The following is a 21,580-nucleotide window of genomic DNA, read 5'->3' as shown; positions in this document are numbered from 1 at the left end:
AATTCGATATTCCGAGTAGAATTAGGTAGAATTGGTTCAGAATATTACACTCTATACATGCATAAAATATAAGAAATTAGATTCAATTCAGAATATTACACTCAAAATCATATAAAACTTAGAAGTATGTCAATCATTCTTTAAACTGTAAAATAAGTTTGAAAGTAAAATACTGAAATTATAGCGATGTATAATAAAATCAATAGAGTTCCTTTAAAATAATTTGATTTACCTTCAGCATAAATATATGCAAAAAGTAGAGTACTGAATATCAGACTTATTATATCCCATAAGGGAAATACCAAAGTAAAAGATGTATTAAATTTTATTTGGTCCAAATAATCCAGAGAATATGTTGGAATTGGGTATACTTTAAATACAAAGTAATGAGAATATAAAACCAAAAATGGAATTTGTAATAGGCAAATCTGTAGCGCATATGCAGTACCAATTTCTAGAGATAGCATAACATTACCATTAAGTGAAAAAGAAACTGCATTTAGGAACTCAGTAGTGTTGGGAACTAAAGCAAAAAGTATCAAACCTAGTAGTTTCATTGGTATATTTGGATATTGCAGAATAATAGTATTTAAACAATTGATTAATATCTCTGCAATAATTGAATATATTAATGTTGAAATAAGTAATGTAAGTGTTGACTTTCTTTTCGACCAATTAGGTGTGTCAATACTGTTGTTTTTAGGATGTACTCTAGCATTATTTTCAGGTCGTATGAGTACTCCTTCTTCATTGCTCGCAATATTTTCATATTTTTGAGAGTTTCTAGACTGTTGATACCAAATAATGTTTTTATGTGTTCTTAGAGTAAAATAAAGGCCGGTCATATATGCTAAGAGTAATAATATTACACATATAATTGATAAGGGTTCTAAAACTTTTTGAAAAAATATAGTACTCTCTACTGGAGTTATATTTGATATAATTTTGTTGTAAGTCTGTAAATGTCCTTTAGACCCTTCTTTTAGAGGCTCGTCTTTATATAACATATAAACCATAGTGGGTATGGAGATTAAAATAATAGAATATAGTAAGAGAGTAGCAGAGATTCCAGCACTTGTAGGATTATAGTGTTGAACTTTTCTCTTAAATGCACCAGTCGACATTGCTATTCCTGGTAATAAAAGTATCGCACCCAAAATGGACCCAACTATAGAGCCATCTACTAGTTGTTTTTTTTCATTTCTTAATGCAATAATATATAAAAAGAGCTCAACGATAGTTGAAAAAAATGCATTTAAAACTGCACCTAATCCCATCGATGTTTGGGTTGAAATTGAAGCAATACTTTGTCCAATATAAAAAGATAATGGAATTATTGAGATGAGCCCAAGTAAAAATATAAATAATTTGTTCGTTAAAATGGGAATATTTGCATATTTTTGAAAATAAAAATAATCTAGAATGGTAAACAGAGCTACAAGGGAAAGGTTCACAACAATAACATTAATACCTTCGATGGTATATTTGTAGTACATAACCCCGGCACATCGAAATGTACATAAAAGGATTTTCTTTCTTTTAACTTGATCTTTCTTAAAGAGTGGATAATAATGATGAGGTGTAAGTGTGATATTTTTGTTTGATTCATACGTAATAGCTTTTTCATAACCTAAAGCCAAAGGATGTTTCCTTAGATGGTACATCAATTTCCATAAAATGATACTTATTGGGATTGGAAACACGCTTAGCCAACAAAAAAATGAGACAAATAACACAAAAGGTTGTAATATCGTATAAAAGGTTAGAAAGAATATAAGCCTTTGCCATGACCAAGGGCCCCTCCCAAATAGACGGTATTTTTTGTTTTCAGTTATACTGTGAACATCAAAAGTGTCGAAAGTTCGTTCTTTATCCATAAGATTGATGTATGGATTTAAAGGGAAATAGTTTGAAGATATCGAAGGCAGCTTTGTATTTTGCGTATTGAATTCTTGAACTTTTTTAAGATTTTGAAATCTTGAATGTCTTTCAATACTTCCATAATAAGAGTCCAACGGAGATGATTTTAGTAACAATGAATTTTCAAAAATCCTTTCATTATTGTGATTTAAAAATAATCTATTATTATGTAATGTAGCCCATGCATTGAAATGTTCAGGGCTTATTCCGTCATTTTCATCCTCTAAAAGATATTTCTTATCTTTATGTAAAAAAACTACAGTTCCAAAGGGGTGAAAAAGATAGAATGCTGTGCTTATTAACAAATCCCTGTATTTCTTGGATTTCTCTGTCATTCCACCAAGGAAATATATTATTACTGAGCTAATTAGAGTTATTAGACATAAAAGTAATCCAAATGTAACTGACCAAACTAAATTGATAGCTGTTACAAAGGCGGGGATGTTTTTTTGATAAAACTCCTGTGTATCGTTGACAGCTTTCCAATTTACTGCTCGTTGTTTCTTATACAAAGCAGGTTTCCAAATTTTAACACCAAATGGGTGTATTTCATTTATGGTATTCTGCCGTTCACGTATGCTCATTTCTGATAATTGACGAGAAAGTTGTTCTTCATTAACAGGATATTTTTGAGGGAGACTAAAATCAGATTTCAATTTATTAACTATGAAAGGCTTATCTTTTTTAGGACTGTTCATATTTCCAGATTCGTTATCCCATGGCGTCTCGTCACTTCTATTTTCAGCGGCTAATCCTGTAATATTTGGAGTTATATCAGAAATTTTATTTGATCTAACTTTTTTATGTGTGCTAGTATCATTATTCAAATTTGGTAAAGATTGGTTTTTATTTAATATATTTGTCAGAGAAGAATTATTCTGCATGGAGAATTTTTAGATATAAATATTATATCTTATGAATAATATTCAAATTTAAAATGGATAAAATTTTAAAGTATGGTCAGATATTATAAAAAAATTAAAGCTGAGTCGTTTTTCTTATAATCGATTTTTTTAAATATAATAATATTTAATTAGTTTGGATTTAAAATCTATATTGTTGATAATGGAATACTTTCATAATGAAAAAAATTTCATTATCAGTTTTGAAGAATTTTTAGGTGTCATTTTATCTTTAAGGGTACTTCGGAGATGGGTAGTGGCGCTATTTCTGATAAATATTTTTAGGTAATTATAATGAGATTTTTTATAATAATAATATTATAATTATTCAAACAGATTACTTAACTAAGAATTAAACTATGAGCAACAATATTTTGAACAGTTCGACCGCTGGTCAGATATTTTTATATAACCTGCGTTTTTTCGCATATAAATAGAATCTGTTATTATAAACTTATACAGATTTTTATGCATTACTTAATATTGGAAAGATATTTGTACGAATAAATAATACCTAATAAGTCCCACATAGAGTAATAATAGGCCTTATGAGATAAATTTCTGCTTTATTAATACTTTCAAGTAACATTGTTTAAGTTTTGTTGGGAAAACCGTATTTTTTTACTTTCATTGTCCACAGAAATCGGAAATAAAAGAAACCCATATAACACAAAGTTAAAGATATACCAGAAAAATAAAATAATTAATTTTATTATTTAAATCTTATATTCTTTGTTGAGCGTAAAATATTAATTAATTTAATATCTAATTCGATTTATTTACATTATTTTATGTTATTGAGTTCAAGATTCTCTATACAATAGCATACAATTAATTATGAAAAATATATCTCTTCTTATTTTTAATTTGGTAAATGCTATTAAAATTGTTCAAGCAAAGAATAATGAAGAATTTGTACCCTCTAATTTAAACAGTATTACACTAGATAACTTAGTTTCAAATACTCTTCAGCACGGTAGAATGAATACAAATGTAAAAAAAGTACAGAAAAACAAAGGATATTTTTCAAATTCATTACAATCAAATAAATTTTTTTTAAAAACTCAGGAAAACCTCTTAATACTATAAATGATCCTTCAACTAAATTTACAACCCCATCTAAAGTTCCTCCAAGCCAATTAACATTGGAGCCATATATTACATTAACTGTTGACAAAACTAAATTAACAACAATAACAAGGTTACCCACCATGATGTGGGCCACTTTAACAATAAATGGCCAACCTGCAATTGTTCAAACTACTTATGTTCAAAAATATACTGACCAATTTTCTCAATTGTCAACTCCAAGAAGTGGTGCTATAGAATATACTAGGACAAGAGATGGCCAAAACGATTTTATTAAAACTTCAAACTCTGAGAATCTATTTAGTCATCTTGTAATAAAAGGCAATACTCATTTTATTTTTGTTTTTCTATTACTATTATTTATATTTTTTTGAGATTACAGATTTTCTCTGTTTTTCTCCTTTTTTTTTTTGGCATATCAATGAATAACACAGATTAAAATATTTATTATCTATCATAACAATTAAATAATATTATTTGGTTGTTAATAAAATGCAGTACTATAAACAATTATGTATTATAAATTTAATTTAATACTTCTTTAACAGCTTGCTCAAAAATTTCTAAACCTTTTTGGGCAATATCATCTTCAATAGTCAAAGCTGGAACGAATCTAACGGTAGTCTTACCAGCAGTAATAATCAATAAACCTAATTCTCTTGCCTTCACAACAATTGAAGCAGGTGATTCAGCAAATTCAACACCTAATATTAAACCTTTACCCCTAACATCTTTAATTTGATTTGGATATTTCTCTTGCAAACTTTTTAGGAATGAAACAAAAATTTTACTCTTTTCATTAACGTGATCTAAAAATTTTTGATCAGCAATAACATCAACTACGTAATTACTAACAGCAGAACCTAGTGGATTACCACCATATGTCGTACCGTGGTCACCAACTTGTAGAGCATTATTGACCTTGTCATTGATAATTGTAGCACCAATTGGGAAACCATTACCCAAAGCTTTGGCAGATGTAAAAATATCAGGATGAGCTTCCTTTGGTAAGTAAGAATGGGCCCATAATTTACCTGAACGTCCTAAACCACACTGAATTTCATCATAAATAACGATGATATCATTATCGTGACATATTTTTTTCAAACCGATTAATTTTTCAGTTGGAATTGGGAAGATACCACCTTCACCTTGAATTGGCTCGATAATCAAACCTGCAATTTCTGAAGCATTTTGCTCAATGTAGGCTTGTAATTTACCTAATTCGTCATTAATATTTAAGAATTTGAAATGTGGAACCAAATCTCCAAATGGTACTCTATATTTTATACCCCAAGTTGCAGATAGTGCACCCATCGTTCTGCCATGGAAAGAATTTTCGAACGCAATAATACCTTGCTTTTTAGGATTCTTAATAATACCATGTTTCTTGGCGAATTTTAAAGCAGCTTCGTTTGCTTCAGTACCAGAATTACATAAGAAAACTTTTGTTGCATCAGATTGCCCGTCAAATTGGATTGTTTTTTCTATCAATTTTTCACTTAATTTCAAACACTCTTCATTATAATATAAATTTGATGAATGAACTAACTTTAAGGCTTGTTTGGAAATAACTTCTGCTACTTCAGGGTTACTATGACCTAACCCAGTTACAGCAATACCTGCAGTGAAATCAATATATTGCTTGTTATTAATATCATCAAAAAGAATAGCATTTTTACCTCTTGTAAAACATAGATTTTCGGGTCTTGCGTAGGTAGTAACTTGGAAACTATTAGCTTCAATTAAATTAGATGCAACCATTTTTTTAGTAGTATTCGATAGTGATCTTTTGAACATTGTATTGGATTAAGAAATGTTATGAAACGTGTTTAAATAAATGTATTAATAATGTAGGAGATAATTTTATAATATCTTGATATATTTATATACGTTTTGTAAATTAATGATCAAAAGTATAACATCAATTCTTTTGATATTTTAACACTTTTATATTTCTTCTATTAGATTGACTAATAATCTAGTACAATTCACCGTATAAAGGGTACAAATTTGCAAAAGCATACAAGTTCACACAAGGTACAGTTCCAAATACATTCAAAAGCAATACAAGCAAATCTCATTTAATATTCTTGTAGTAACTTTTAATTATGGAAGTGATGAGGTATATTTCCTAAACGGGCCAAATATTTCACCAATTTTCAGAAGAGAAAATTTCTCGGTAAAAACCTTTATTTGATTTTTGGTATATGATTATAACTGTCTAACAAAGTTGCGTAGACCCGTTTTTGTAAAGCGTGAGTCACAGAGAATAATATGAAAGTATTTTGAAATATTTAGATTTGGGCAATGAGTCAGTTGCTTAACAAAAATTTATAACGTAGAGATGACAGTTAAATATCCAAATTTGTATAGATTTTGCTTGGACAATTAATGGGGCGTATTTCTATTCTTTTTTCTTTTATTTTTATTATTTTTTTAGTAATAGTTGTTTAAACGGATGCATATCAAAATGCCATCAAACTGGAAGATGTAACCAAACAAAAGCATGACTTGTAAAGAACAATATTAGAATGAATATGTGACTTTTTTTAAAAAAAGAGGCTAGTGCAACTTTGTGATTTTAATAAAAATTATATATACGAGAATTGAAGAAAAAATTAACGATAAAAGATGAATATAAAAATGGTTACAGAGAAACTAAAGAACAATGACAACTTATGCCCTCCAAAATGCAATTGTGATGTTTATATGAGTGTAAATGATGTCTTAAATTAGGGGAAAAAAATTAAAATTAGCCAAAATAAACTAATAATATTAATTTTAGCAATAACATATGTATGAAGTAAGCGGCAAAGCTCACAGAGATTGAGTTGTCTTGATGAATAAAGTTAAGAGAGAACAGAGGAGATAAATAAATTAAAACAAAATAAGGAATGTAATTTTTTATGAAAAAAACCTTCTTTAATAAAATATGCAGAATTGGTAATGTAATAGGCTATAGTGATCAGTATTATAATAGAAACTTCAATTTAATTTCGGCCTATTCCAAGATAATTGTGATGGATCTGCGATACGTCTGCTACTAATCATATAAAACCCAACAATTGTCACAGCCATTGCACAACATAAACAACCACCAATCAAATAGACGATACCTAGGAAAGGATTTTTACCACCCAATTGAGAACTATGAGTGATATAAACCGCTTTTCTACCATGGAATTCTGTCACAGGCCAATGCAATCCAATATCAATTTGATAAACACCTGGTAAAAGGTCTTCTGTGTGATTACGTCTGATTAGTTTTGCGAATTTATCAAAAGCTGCAGGCCTCATCCAATTTTGGAATTCTTCCCAGTCTTGTATATCTGGTATGTTTGTCTCATTGTAACCATTTGGGAACTGCCTAACCCAATTGGGTGGTGGAGAGATTTCTGTGTGATTATATCTTGTCTTTCTAAATCTTTCTCTATCTGAGTGATAATTGATCCCCTTGTTTGTTAATTGGTAATTGTTTGTCGGATCTTGAACATTAACTAATTCCATTGGATAGGTATCATTAAACATGGAGTTAGCAATCAACCCACAAGGGTAATACACTTTACCATTCTCGTTATTTCTTGATAACGGCTTACAATTGATACCGGTATGGCCATGGACATCATGATAAGAAGCCGGCTTCCCTCTTATTTGATCTTCATTATAAGATAGAACGTATCTTCTATGGTTGGCATAAAATTTTTCCAACAAATAATTTACAAAAACAGTATTTTTAAATTTAATCGGAACTGTGAATCTGATTTGACATGTTCCTTTTTCATGGAAATCATCATTTGGGTCGTCCACAAATTTCCATTGTGGAGACACGTTAAACTGTTGATACTGATGATAATAGAAATCATAGGCATGTTTAGGCATATCCCCCCAATCATTAGTTGGAGCTTGAGTGCTACATTCTTCATAATATAACTTAATTTCATTCACTCTGGAGGATACGGACAACAAACAACCTCCGACAATAACGAATACTACAGCAATCAATAAATATAAAGGCACAACAATACTCGGTGTGAAAACAGGATCAATGGCAGCAAGCCTCTGCTGTGTAAACTTATTTTCCTTTGGCCTACGGTTTCTCACCACAGGAGGCAGAATATCATCATCTTCAAATTCAGATGCATCTACTTCATCTTGCTGCTGCTGTTGTTCTTGTTGTTGTTGACACTCTTGCTCATCATATTCATCACCAGCAGCTCCTTGAATTCCAGGCCCATATTTTTCTTCCTTAGTTTTACGATGGAATATAGTGCCACCCATATCGGTTAGGTCGAAACGCGCCATATTTATGATACTTCAATTCCACAGGCTAGTTAAAACTTATGAATAATTTTTGTTGAAATCTAATTAGTAAACTTTCAATAATGACAGTCCTCTTACAAAATTTCAGGACCTTTAATTTCTACCAATGCTTCAGTTGAATCTTCAATTTAAATATGTAGCTACAGGTAAAACAGAGTACTAGATAACTTCAAAGACTATTGTATTAGTTGAAGGTTGCTATTTTTTTACTATTAGTATAAATCTGCCAAACAAAAAAACAAAGTTCAATTCAGGTAATCAGAAACTTCCTTACCTTCTCCTGTTTTATTTCCTTTTCAAGGTAGACAACTCCGTGAATTTTTAGGGGTGTCTCCTGTTCGAACCCTGGAAGAGCTGTGAAAAGATAACGTACTTATAATGTCAGTAATATAATATAAAAGTAAAATATATTTCCATCATTACAGAATAGATGATAATATTAATTATAGAGAAATATCCAATTCAAAAATATTACTAGAAATAGATCCAAACCCGTAACATGTTGCACCACCGCCAACAATCACAAATTTATTGGAAGATACACGTTGTAATGAGCTGCCTACAAAACAAATTGGTGAGTTTTCCCAGATACTATCTGGTATATGAACACCATATGCCTCACCTGTTGTAATATCGGCAATAGCAATTGTGCTATCTTGTCCAAATAAAATAGTGTCACTGGTTCCACCCACAATAAGAATATGGGTATCATCGATGAAAGCTATTTGTGAGCCATATCTTTTAAAAAGCGGACATTGAAATTGTCTGGTAAATCTTAACATTTTGTCTTTATAAGAATATATAGTTAATGTATCTTGAATTGTTTTGCCATCGGATTCACCTCCTATGATAGCTACTGTTGTGGTTCCTGAAATGCCACGCAAGGAGGCAATAGCAGAGGATACAAGTGAAGTAAATACTGTCTTAATGCAGCTACCTTTCGAATTTTGAGGCTCACAGCATTCGATTTTATTTGTAGTTTTATCATAAATGGCAAATATGCTCTTATTGTTATCAATAGCGTCTACAACACCACCTACTACTAGAATCCGATCTTTCCCCAAGCTACAGGAGGCATGCCTATACCTAGATGTCAAAGAATCGTTGATTTTTCTCCATTTGCGAGTCTCTAAATGGTATATCCATGAATCCCATATGCTTTGATTTGGACCAGTTCTTCCACCAATAACTATTGCTTCAGTATCACTTAATGTTGTAAAGCTATGACACATTCTAGCAGTTGGAAATAAGCCTGTATCTGAATTATTTTCCAAGAGTTCAATATTATCTTTGAAGTTATCAATTTCTACATCTAATCCAATCTTAATAGTAGAATCAAGACGAGCAGGATTACAACCTGAATTGTAGATAATACTATCAATATTTTTATAATTCTCGGACATTATAGATGTACCAAATCGCCTTTTAATATCGAAGCCTAAATCCCTAATTTTAACATTTTTATCGTTATAAATTTTGAATTGTTTATCTAATGATTTATTATCGACAAATTTATATTTTGGGGTAAATACAAATTCGCTATCATTAGTTGCATGACACAATATGTAATGATGACTAAAGAGGTGAAATTCTTCTAATTCGTCAAATGGTTGAATCTTTTCAACTTTACTAATCAATTCATCTGAGGTCTGTAACCATAATTGAAACATATCACCAGCATTAACGTAATTGAAATTCAATTTTTCAAATCTGTTTTTTTGTGATTCAATAGTTTGATATTTTAAAACACACTGCAAAGGTGAATCATTTTTTTTGAAATGTTTTAGCATTTGCTTTGAAAAAGGTTCGTTAACACCTTGAGGTATTAATTGTTCCATGATAATGAAATGACTCTTTTCTAGATTACCACATATTTGAATAATTTCATCAGCTTTTTCTGGAGCCATATATGCTAACGATACTTCTGCAATAAATACTTTAATTAGATTTGAATCAGATATATCCATAGTTTGAATTAAGTTATTAAATGATTTAGAATCATTTAAGTTACAAATCTTGGTTTTATATTTTGGAGAATTATATTCTGTGGAATCAAAGTCAGAAGAGGTTGGAATTTCTTTACCTGTAATGTTAGACAACTCTGCTGTTTCTCTAATAATTTTAGACTTAGTAGCAATCATTTCTTCATAATCAATATCCAAAAATGAAACTCTTTCATGATACATTCTGCTAGACACATTCTTTTTATCTAATAACTGAAATGCTAATGGATCATAACCACATCCTAGGTTAATTATAAGAATATTACCAGAAGTACCTCCAATGATTGAATCTAGTCTACTTCTGATAGCATGTAAACGTAACCAATAACCTCTATTAATACAAGGAGATCTCTTAGGACCTTTTCGAACAAAATATTTAAAATATTCAAGTTGTGTCTCATTACCATTTCCTTGATCGCTTTCTGACTTATTCCAATCGAGTTTTGGTAAATACAATTTTTCAACACTTCTTTTAGACGCAATTGATGAGTTATTAGTATCTTGAATGGCAAGGTCTTTGAATTTCTTACGGCGATCTTGCTTGAGTATTTGACGCCTTTGAGCAGCAGTTATACTTGCTTTTTTTAAAATTTCCAGATCCTTTTCAGTCTTCATTCTAAAAGAATAATGTAATTAACTAGTAAATGTGTGATACTTCTTTAATACACAATTACAAGATTGATAGTTACTTTAATTTGCTTAGTTTTATAAATAGATTACCCAGTGTGTTAAGAATTTGTTCTATTGAAAAAAAATACTCATCACATCGCGAAATTAGACCAGTTCGGTAGTTATTCCGAATTAATCAATATACAATATATATAACTCAAAATAAAACTTTGATAAGGATCTTTCAAAGTAAGATAAAAAAAGGAAACCAAATAATATCATATTCAGATATTATCATCCAGCATTCTATTTGCTGGTATATCAAACCAATTTATTTCCAATACAAAGTTAATGTCAGAACAAAATGATCTTCTATTTGAAGATCCTGAAATGGATAGGTCTAATTTGACCTCTTCGCAAGTTCCCAAACAAAAGAAAACCACAAAGTTTATTCTTACTAAATATACCCTTTATGAAACTAAAGACAGAATGTATATTGTTGGTAGTAACAAACGAGAGACAATGTTTCGTATCTTAGAAATTGACTTAACTGTTCCTCAAGACCAACTTAGTGTTCTAGAAGATAATGTTTTCTTCACTAGAAATGAGATTATGAATGTCCTTTCAAGCTTGGAAGAAGCTACTGATGAAGGTCTTAATAAACGAGTAACTGGCTATGGTTTAGCTGGCTTTATTAAATTTACTTACTGCTATTACTTGATATTTATTACTAAATGTAGTCAGGTAGCAATGATAGGAGGCCATTCAATATTCCATATTGATGAAACAGAAATGATTCCAATCTCCAGTGATTATAAGAGGCCTGACAAGAATTCAATAGAAAAAAAATTAATCACTACATTTCAGGGTCTAGATCTAGCCAAAACTTTCTACTTTAGTTATACATACGATATTACAAATACCTTACAAACAAACTTGTTAAGAGAAAAACTGAGAGCTATAGATAGATCTGATATTACTATCCCAGGTGGAATTGTTGACTATAATGAGATGTTTGTTTGGAATAGTTATTTGCTAAGTCCTATAATGCCCTGTATAGATACTGTTTATGATTGGTTCCAACCTCTAGTCTATGGCTTTATTGACCAGGTACATATATCGGTTCTTAGTAAGAGCATTTATATTACATTAATTGCACGTAGATCCCATCATTTTGCAGGAGCAAGATTTTTGAAAAGAGGTGTAAACAATGAAGGGTTTGTAGCTAATGAAGTGGAAACAGAACAAATTGTTACTGATGTAATTTTAAGTTCATTTCATCAGCCTGGGAATGGTTTTTTTGATAGTGATAGATATACCTCATTTGTTCAACATCGTGGATCCATCCCACTTTACTGGGCTCAAGAAATTTCCAATTTGTCGGCAAAGCCACCAATTAAATTAACTGTAGTTGATCCATATTTTAGCTCTGCAGCAAAACATTTTAATATGCTTTATCAACGCTATTCTGGGGGATGTATACACGTTTTGAATTTAATAAAAACAAAAGAAAAAATTCCAAGAGAGACAAAATTGCTAAATGAATTTGAACAATGCCTTCAGTATTTAAATTTACAACTACCAGACGATAAAAAGATAAAATATACATCGTGGGATATGAGTCGAGCTTCGAAACAAGATGGCCAGGGTGTTATTGAATTTTTGGAAAAGTATGCATTAGAAACTGTACAAAGTACAGGGATATTTGTTAATGCAAGATCAATAGCAGAGACCCAGATTCAACAAGGCATATGTAGATCTAATTGTATTGATTGTTTAGATAGAACTAATGCTGCACAATTTGTCATCGGAAAGCGGGCCTTAGGTGTGCAATTAAAATCTTTAGGCATTATTAATCATAGTTTCTTGGAATATGATTCAGATATAGTAAATATATTGACTGAATTATTCCATGACCTGGGTGATACTATTGCATTACAGTACAGTGGCTCACATTTAGTTAATACAGTAGAAACATACAGAAAGATTAACCAATGGAGGTCTCATTCTAGAGATATGATTGAGAGTATTAAAAGGTTTTATAGTAATTCCTTTATGGATGCTCAAAGGCAAGATGCTATTAATTTATTTTTAGGTAATTACATTTGGAAAGTTGGCCATGCAATGCCTTGGGAAATGAATACTGATTTTTATTTACATAATGGGACAGGGACTGAGAAACCATTGCTAAGCTACACACATTGGTGGAATTTATACTATGTTCGTAATCTAAACCAATTGTTAATAGAAGAAACTTATGACCAAGGAAATGATGTAACATTGGAGAATGTCACCAGAAATATTCGTGGTTACCCAGATGCATTTGATAATTATTGGAATGAATACTATTCACCAAGAACATACACTTGGATGCAAGAATTATTTGCATATAATATGAATTCAACAAGGAGATATTATAATGCTCAAAAACCAGGCCAGATTTTATCTCCTTTTAAATCGCATAAACAAAGTTTTTTAAATAGTAAACTGAAGGCGTTAACAGTTGATAAAAAATCTGAGGATAAAGAAGTAGAAAACCATGTTGAAACTGACGATATTAATGGCAAATTTAATCTTTATAAAGAGCAAGTTCTTTACCACTCCTTCAAAGAAAGTGATATTATCGAATTTATGGAATATAATAGAGAGAAATATCTTACTGAAGCATTACTTAAGGGAGAAAACTCTGCTTTAAGGCCAAATTTAAATGTTGGTAATAAATCTCTGGAGATTAGCCATTCAATCAAATACGTTGGATACAATTCGAATGAGAATAAAAAGAAACAATACTGGGCAGTTCATGATATTGAAATTGATACACCTTACTTTGAGAAATTGATAAATATAGACTTATATAAGCCGCTGGATGGTTATGACACTACACCTTTTTCAAATGAAATCTCAATTACACCGTTAGACAGAGAATTGTATAACAGTTGGATAGACATGAACTTTTGAAAAAAAACACATAATGAATGGATACCATACTATACGGTAATATATCTTATTATACAATTTATATATTCTTATAAGGCGAAGCTCAATTTATATAGCTTGACAATAAAATCAATAAAAGGAGCTGGCAGTAATGCAAATTCTGAAGGTATGTCTATTCAATAGTGTTCGTCAGTTTAGTGAAAATAGCTTTTATTATACTTGGAAATTCAGAAGAATTCTTGGATTTAGAACATTCTTCAATAGATTTATAACATGCTAGAGTATTTTTAATATCTGGAGCCTTAACCCATATTTTACCGTTTACACCAATGGCAATTTCGAATTGAGTATGTTTAGCTAATATTTTTAGCATAGATGAATCATTATTAAATAATAGATTACGAGCAAAACTTAATGTGACATCAATGACCATACCACCAGCGAGATGGCCAAACCCTGTATCTTTACCAGTAGTTGAATCAACACATTCTATTTCAGCTTCTAATTCTTTTTCAGCAGAGCAAACTCTTGCATAAACTAAATCACCAACTTTCAAAGTAGGCCTGTTTTTTTTGGTAGCATTTGGAAATGCCATGTATGATAAAGATACCCCATTAGAGAAACTTGCTAGACTGACTTTATAACTATCTCCAAAGGCGCCTGTGATGATGCCAATAACATAATCACCAACTGCTGGGATGTATCTTGTAGAGTCGTAATCAATATTAATAGTTGTTGCTTTTCTAGTTTGTGTAACTACTTCAATACCAGCGTTGACTGGTGTTATTATCTGAGTTTGGGGATCTTCTACAACACCAGGCCCTAAAAGGACTGGTAATTCTTCATTTGTGGTAACAGAAAGTAAGTCACCTGGTAAAACAATTCTTGCCGACATATTAAATTCCGTGCTAAAAATTCAAGGGAGAAGTATAGAAGTATTAAAGACTAGATTTAGATAGTGTGTGATTATCTAATTAGTTCATTTGTAATTGTTCTAAAATCAAAATCGATTAGCTTTTTATTATAAATCATCGATTTTTCTAACATTTTTCAAGAGAATTTTCAAAAGAAGAAATCGCGGCCAAAAAGGTCAACTTTAAGCGAAGACTCTGGTAACAGGTATAAAATCTATTAAAAATATAATAAAGCTAAGGTATAATAACTTATAACAGCAAGAATTAAGTCATTCATAAATAACTTTACATCACTAGTTACAACTTTAATGCAAATTTAATATTTTTTATATCCTAGCACTCAAAAAGGAATTTTGTATGGTGTTTGCAAACATACATTTTTAAGAAAGTTGGTAATTTTTAAATAATTTACATTAAATAATTTACTTAACTTAATTGCTTTAATTATCTCCGCATTTTCTTCGAATAAATTGCTGTTTCTCACATTATTCTCTATTATCATCTTTTGTTTTGTTTTATTATTTAGCATTTTATTTTTGAATAAAATAATAGGATCACGAAAATTCAATCAATCACACTGTTTTTCTTTTTTTATTGTTTTTATTTTCATTTTCAGTCATTATCATCATATATCCTCTTATAAGTCTTTTAAATTTCTGTCATGTATAATTCTTTATCAGTTACAACCGTATTTCCCAAATTATTCACTACATTTTTATATTTATGGTCATTCTTTACAGCGATATATCAAATTAAATGGATTAATTATACTTTTATGATTACTATGTTATGGTCACTATATCTCATTGGATACTACGCATATGTTCAAGCATTTATGGTTGGGCCAGGATCACCATCTGATTTCCCGGAGTTGCGTGTGAATTCCATTGAAGCTGCTGAGGCAGGAACAGAATTTCCACCAGAATATTTATCTCAAAAATCGATCACTTTAAAACATGATGGTAGGGCAAGAGTTTGCAGAACATGTCTTGTGTGGAAACCAGATAGATGCCACCATTGTTCTTCATGTGATCGTTGTATATTAAAGATGGATCATCATTGTCCATGGTTTGCAGAATGTATTGGTTTTAAGAATCATAAATATTTTATTAATTTTCTGATTTATAATTCGCTATATGCTACATTTGTATGTCTCATATCTTCAAAAGAACTCTGGAATTGGTTTTCACAAGAGAAATATGTTACAGAATTAATTAATATTCATTTACTACTGCTGTTCATTGTGTCTTTGATTACCAGTGTTTCGATGACATTATTCACTGCTTATTCAATTTATCAAGTTTTAATAAATAGAACAACTATTGAGTTATATGCCTACAGACGGTACAAGGAGGAATTAGAGATATTGCAAGATACTACCACAACTTATAATTCTCAATCAAATAGACCTCTACCAACAGATAATGTTTTTGATTTGGGTTCATATAAATTAAATTGGTGCGAAACTATGGGCACTACCTGGAAAGAATGGTTATTACCAGTTCAAACAAATAAATATATCAAAAGTAGGCATACGTCAGATGAAAAAGGTCTGTATTTCAACATCAATCGTAAAGTTGCAAGCCAATTGCAAGAGTCTGCGATCCTACAGGATAGATTGTTAAGGAGAGTTACTCCAAGATCATCTAGAGACTATTCTCAGTTGAGCCAAAGAGAAGATCTAGTACGTACAACTTAGCTTAGATCTTGACAGACTAGTATTGCATCAAAATATAGCGCTTTTTATAATATCATTTCTCTTGTATCCCTTATTTTCATTTGAAATATTGTTTCATATATATATTTATAGACATATTTCTTCATATCCCTAATTATCTTTAATATTGATCCTCAATTAGAACTTATATTTCAGAAATGTTTGAAAAACACTTTTTGCATACTTGTGTTTACTCATTACCTCTGCTCCTAAATTTACTCATCGAGTCTTATCCTAAATTATTTCCAAATACAACAATAAGCCATTTCGGTGTTTCTCGTAACTATTAAAAAACATAGAACTATAATAAATTATCAGTATAAAACAATTATGAGACTAACGTTACCAAACTTGTTGAAAACCAGGTTGTATAATAAGATTGATGAGGTGTTTTCATCACTTATTATAATTATTTTCTATTTTTTAAATTCATTTCTGTATTATTTTGCAGGTTGAATATGGTATTGCCAATCATTATAGGTACTGGAGTAACAATTTTATCCATAACAATAAAATGTGGATTGAGTGCTTGGGTAAGGTATAAATCCTTATCACCTCAGGGTATTGCAATACTAAATAATATCAAGATAATGGAACTGCCTCAATTCTACAACGACTATCGATTTATTAGTTCAAGACTAAATCCGAAGGTCAGACAAGATTTAGACATTTATATGGGAGGCTTTGGCTATCAAATGACTGAAAAAGAAGCATTGCTAATTCTCAATATAAAGCCAAACGAAGTTAATGTTTTAAACCAAGACTTATTAAAGAAAAAGCACCGACTTGCTATTGTATCCAATCATCCAGATAGAGGTGGAAGTCCTTATCTAGCCCTAAAGATCAATGAAGCCAAGGAGATATTGAAGGAGAGTCCATTGTTGAGAAATTGAATCTCCATCTGTGTGATCTAACTTCAAACCGTAGGATAATATTTTGTGAACTTTATAGAATATTTATACAAACTTGCCCTTAAAAAGTGGGAAGCCTATCCTAATCTTTACTTACGTTGATAGATTTATTTTTCAATAATTTTATTCCAGTTCACTTTTACGCTGCCAATGCTAAGGAGGATACTAAAATTACCCCATTAATTGGTATGTCAGCGTCTCGCTTTTTGGGCTAGATCTTTAATTTTTATCAGGCATTTTCACTTTTTTCACAACGTGGCAACCACGTTGTTAAAAATTCCAGTTTAAGAAATATTTTACTTAAAAATAGTTATAGGAAATCTAAATCTATACTAAAAAGAAGTTTCTCCAGTTATTGTACCCACAGGGACCAATCTCTATAGATCTCCTTTTTATTTTTTACTATGAAAACATTGTATCTTTCTAAAACTGTCACCGTGTATGCCTTCCTAAAGAAAATCTATACTTCGACGCCAGTAATCGTGTAACCATGTCCAAATATTAACTTTTTATTTTTATTCTCATTATTGCCCCATCTTTACGAATTTTTGGAGTTTCAATTTTGGAACACTAATGTTTCCTTAGCTGTATGTGCCCATATAATGGGTAACTTTGACTAAAATTACCCCTCCATTCATTCCTACGGGGTAATACAATGCCTTGTTGGATGCTTGCATGAAAAAAAAAAGATACTAAACTAAACAATAATTCAACAACTGATGCGTTGTTTATTTTAATTTCAGTTTTAAGAGTATAGGAATTTTTTTGTCCATCAGCCCTTCGATTATCTGCCATTTTGTAACCATGAATTTTATACCCTATGAAACTAGCATCATTAAAATTTGCCTTTATATGTACTTGACAGATTTTAACCACTTTTCACTGAATTACTGTTACAACTAATTACATTCCTCCAGATATCTGTTTTAAAACTTGTTTTAATAAAGACATTTAAATTACATTCCTTAGTATATTTTTTATATCTATTATCTTTCTCTACCATTGCTGAAATAATTTAAAATAAAACTAGCTTAAACATTTAGACATCTAAGGAATTTCTCATCATAAAATTTAAAGATAGAATCATGTCGATACGAACTAATAAAAGAAAGACATATCAAAAAATATGTCTTACAATAGTTATTTATTTTTCGCAACATTTATTGTTTTACTCATACTGCCGATATGGATACTGTTTAGAAATAATGATAAAACAATTTATATTAAAAAAATATGCCAAGTGCATTTCGCTCTGGGTCAATTAATTTAGGCTTATCCCATTCTTTAGATGATATTGATATTAGACCATTGGATGATATACCATTTTCCCCCCTGGATATTATTCCAGACTTTGATAGTATGGCAAAGCTACAACAGAAAGCAAGTTGGAATCCATTTAGCAAACTAGCAAACCCACAGTTCCATGAATTAAGTTTGCAGGATAGATGCAATTTTTATTTTCGCCAATTGTATAATATGAACGAAGATTGGTCTAATGATTATCATATAATTTTATTTGATATAGCTGATATTCAAATTGATTCAAAAGAAGAAAAATCGGGGTCCATTTTAGGTGATGAGGAACTATTAAGAATACATCGTAAGAAAAATGACGTAAAATTAGCTCTACAAAGATTGAGAATTTATGACAGATGCTTTATACAAAATGATGATATTAGCATTAAAGGTATTTTTGAAGATACAGTAAAATCTGAAGTGGCTAATTCACTCAATAAAAGAAATGCAATGAAAAATATATTTACAAATTATGATCAATGGGATTTCGAACATAGGATGTTTCCTTTCTTAAGATTTTTTAATAACCGAAATATCCATGAAATGTTCCCCAAAATTAGATATGGTACAGAAATGTTGGATAGATGGACTATCCCAATTTTGACAGATAAAACTAGATTACATGCAAAATTTTCTAACTATGAATTTGATCGTGATCAATCGTTCTGGGTTAATTGGAATAGAATGAGTAAAAATGTTGCCAGGCGTGGTATAATCATGAGCTTTACCGACAAGGAAGTTGATTGGGCGATACGTTTACTCGTTAGTCTTCGTTATCAAGGAAATACTTTGCCAATTCAAATAATTTACACCGATGGAGATCTCACGGATGAAAATATCCAAAGATTAATATTTGCTGCTCAAAATGGAAATGTTAGAGTACCGTATAAAAATGGAGCTCCTCGACCTGGTCAGTTAACCGTACAAGAAATTATGTTTCTGGATGTTACTAAAATGCTCGATTCCAACTTTGTTGAGGATTTTAAGTTCAAAGGTAAATGGCTAGCCTCATTTTTTAATTTGTTTGAAGAACACATTTTCTTGGATGCTGATACAGTTCCTTACGTTGACTTGAATTACTTTTTTAATACACAGGAATATAACCAAACAGGTACGTTATTTTTTAGGGATCGCATCTTTAAAGGAAAAATGAGTGGCCAATGTAATGCATTATTCGAATCTATTCATCCATTACTGCCGGAGAATAAATACTTCGATAACAAAAGATTTATTGACGAAGACTATGTTGAAAATGAATGTGAGCAATTCTTAAATCAAAATGAAAGAATTTATAAAAGATTTTTTAAAGATGGCAAGGCTGATCAAATGGATTCAGGACTATATGTAATTGATAGAACTAGCCATATTATCCCATTGATAATGGGTGCCACACTACACATGTTGAGAGTCTCAGGCTGTATATATGGTGATAAGGAATTTTTCTGGTTAGGATTTTTGGCTTCTGGCCATTCTTTTGCCTTTGATTCTATGGCTCCAGCAGCTTACGGTGATTTAGATAGAAGATCAAAACCCTCTCCAGAGGACTATGTTGAAATATGTTCTACCCAGTTGGCTCATTTGAATTCTGATCTTCATATGCTTTGGACTAATGGTGGATCAAACAATTGTAAAATGGGTGATGATATTGCCAAGAAAGATTGGGAAAACCCTAAGATTAAATGGCCTAAAACTAAATTTAAAACTGAACATGAAATGAAGGAGTGGTACGAAGATGCCATTGATTCAAAGTATGCCGTTATTGCAGAGGATAACGATCAAGGCTGGGGAAAAAAGACTTTAGCATGTTCAAATTCTAACTGGTGTGCTCGTTATGAAGTAAAATTTAGAGAATTCAGTTATAATGAATTAGCTTTAAGGGGCACATTAGTTGAATTTACTGATGATGAGTTTAAACATTTACGAAATATTAATGAAATTTGGAGTTATTTAGATATGAAAATCATTGAGAAGGCTCCATTAACGGGTAAAAAACATGATTAAGTTGGTTTGAATTAATTAAACCAGAAAATCTAAAATTGTTATTGAATAATTTCTCAAATGATAATTATATGAACCATAATAACTACGTCTCCAGTAGTACAATAGCATTATTTTCATTTTATATATTTTGCCTAACGAACATATATTAGCCTTCATTTTGCTACTATGGTATTCCTGAGAATTTTTAATTTTCAAACTGCTTGGGATTTTTTTAAAACTAATTCTAAAGATGGGTCTTATTAAGTAGTAATCACCCTAGTTTGAATGCATATTAGTTTCTCAGAGTAATTGTTACAACTGATCATCATTGATTTGATATTTATCTTGTGTGCTTAATGCATATATTATTATTCTCTGTAAACAAATATATCTTGAACTACGTATCCGACTTTAAAGGCAGAAAGTACAAATTTCCAAACTGAAATGTTCATAGTATCATCCCCCCACTCCCCACCCCCCTTTATTCAGCTTTGTGAATTGAATAAACAAAAATGTATCAATCAGCAATATCTGCAGCTACTTATATTTTTAAAGTCCAAAATTTTCGAAGTAAACATTTCTTGAATGTTAGAATAAATGAGTTAATGTATGAATATAAAAAATATATACGTATATATATACTACATTCATAGGTAATTTATAGAACTAATTATTAGAAAAGGTATAAATAATAAGTAGGGTCATTAAAACGAAAAGAATATGAAAATTAGAGTAATGTTGTGTTATGTTCATTTGCTGCCAAACATTTTCTTGAACATTGGTTGGTCATCGTTAGCTAAAGCATCCACATCATAGTCGTCATCTCTTTTAGATGGTGGCACCCAAGAGTTAGATTTCCATGGCAAAACACCTTCTTCCCACATGATGTTGACATCTTCCAATTGTAGACCTTTGGTTTCAGGAACAAAGAAGAAGACATAGAAGTAGGCAAAAACTAGACAACCCATGAAAACATAAC

At 30.6% G+C, this 21,580-nt stretch overlaps 9 protein-coding genes across 9 annotated transcripts; 4 read left to right on the top strand and 5 right to left on the bottom strand.

The window, feature by feature from the left end:
* Window positions 1-140: 140 nt before the first annotated feature.
* TBLA0H00210 (uncharacterized protein) lies at window positions 141-2,804 on the bottom strand (the record flags this gene model as incomplete). The annotated part of the gene is made up of 1 exon (XM_004181785.1): window positions 141-2,804. The coding sequence occupies one exon, from the start codon at window positions 2,802-2,804 to the stop codon at window positions 141-143; it is 2,664 nt and encodes an 887-aa protein (XP_004181833.1).
* Window positions 2,805-4,436: 1,632 nt separating this feature from the next.
* ARG8 (acetylornithine transaminase) lies at window positions 4,437-5,711 on the bottom strand (the record flags this gene model as incomplete). Its single annotated transcript, XM_004181784.1, has 1 exon — window positions 4,437-5,711. One exon carries the CDS (start codon window positions 5,709-5,711, stop codon window positions 4,437-4,439), a length of 1,275 nt encoding a protein of 424 aa, XP_004181832.1.
* A 1,188-nt stretch (window positions 5,712-6,899) lies between these two features.
* Window positions 6,900-8,192, bottom strand: TBLA0H00190 (CDC50/LEM3 family protein; the record flags this gene model as incomplete). The annotated part of the gene is made up of 1 exon (XM_004181783.1): window positions 6,900-8,192. The coding sequence occupies one exon, from the start codon at window positions 8,190-8,192 to the stop codon at window positions 6,900-6,902; it is 1,293 nt and encodes a 430-aa protein (XP_004181831.1).
* A 485-nt stretch (window positions 8,193-8,677) lies between these two features.
* Window positions 8,678-10,852, bottom strand: PPM2 (tRNA methyltransferase PPM2; the record flags this gene model as incomplete). The annotated part of the gene is made up of 1 exon (XM_004181782.1): window positions 8,678-10,852. The coding sequence occupies one exon, from the start codon at window positions 10,850-10,852 to the stop codon at window positions 8,678-8,680; it is 2,175 nt and encodes a 724-aa protein (XP_004181830.1).
* A 345-nt stretch (window positions 10,853-11,197) lies between these two features.
* Window positions 11,198-13,804, top strand: FIG4 (phosphatidylinositol-3,5-bisphosphate 5-phosphatase; the record flags this gene model as incomplete). Its single annotated transcript, XM_004181781.1, has 1 exon — window positions 11,198-13,804. The coding sequence occupies one exon, from the start codon at window positions 11,198-11,200 to the stop codon at window positions 13,802-13,804; it is 2,607 nt and encodes an 868-aa protein (XP_004181829.1).
* Window positions 13,805-13,955: 151 nt separating this feature from the next.
* On the bottom strand, window positions 13,956-14,678 carry RRP40 (exosome non-catalytic core subunit RRP40; the record flags this gene model as incomplete). The annotated part of the gene is made up of 1 exon (XM_004181780.1): window positions 13,956-14,678. One exon carries the CDS (start codon window positions 14,676-14,678, stop codon window positions 13,956-13,958), a length of 723 nt encoding a protein of 240 aa, XP_004181828.1.
* A 680-nt stretch (window positions 14,679-15,358) lies between these two features.
* PFA3 (palmitoyltransferase PFA3) lies at window positions 15,359-16,396 on the top strand (the record flags this gene model as incomplete). Its single annotated transcript, XM_004181779.1, has 1 exon — window positions 15,359-16,396. One exon carries the CDS (start codon window positions 15,359-15,361, stop codon window positions 16,394-16,396), a length of 1,038 nt encoding a protein of 345 aa, XP_004181827.1.
* Window positions 16,397-16,872: 476 nt separating this feature from the next.
* Window positions 16,873-17,307, top strand: MDJ2 (Mdj2p; the record flags this gene model as incomplete). Its single annotated transcript, XM_004181778.1, has 1 exon — window positions 16,873-17,307. The coding sequence occupies one exon, from the start codon at window positions 16,873-16,875 to the stop codon at window positions 17,305-17,307; it is 435 nt and encodes a 144-aa protein (XP_004181826.1).
* Window positions 17,308-18,558: 1,251 nt separating this feature from the next.
* TBLA0H00130 (alpha-mannosyltransferase) lies at window positions 18,559-20,622 on the top strand (the record flags this gene model as incomplete). The annotated part of the gene is made up of 1 exon (XM_004181777.1): window positions 18,559-20,622. The coding sequence occupies one exon, from the start codon at window positions 18,559-18,561 to the stop codon at window positions 20,620-20,622; it is 2,064 nt and encodes a 687-aa protein (XP_004181825.1).
* Between the last annotated feature and the right edge of the window lie 958 nt (window positions 20,623-21,580).

This window comes from Henningerozyma blattae, chromosome 8 (genome assembly GCF_000315915.1).
Source record: "Henningerozyma blattae CBS 6284 chromosome 8, complete genome".
Lineage (NCBI taxonomy): Eukaryota > Fungi > Ascomycota > Saccharomycetes > Saccharomycetales > Saccharomycetaceae > Henningerozyma > Henningerozyma blattae.
This window is presented reverse-complemented; position numbering and strand designations above follow the sequence as displayed.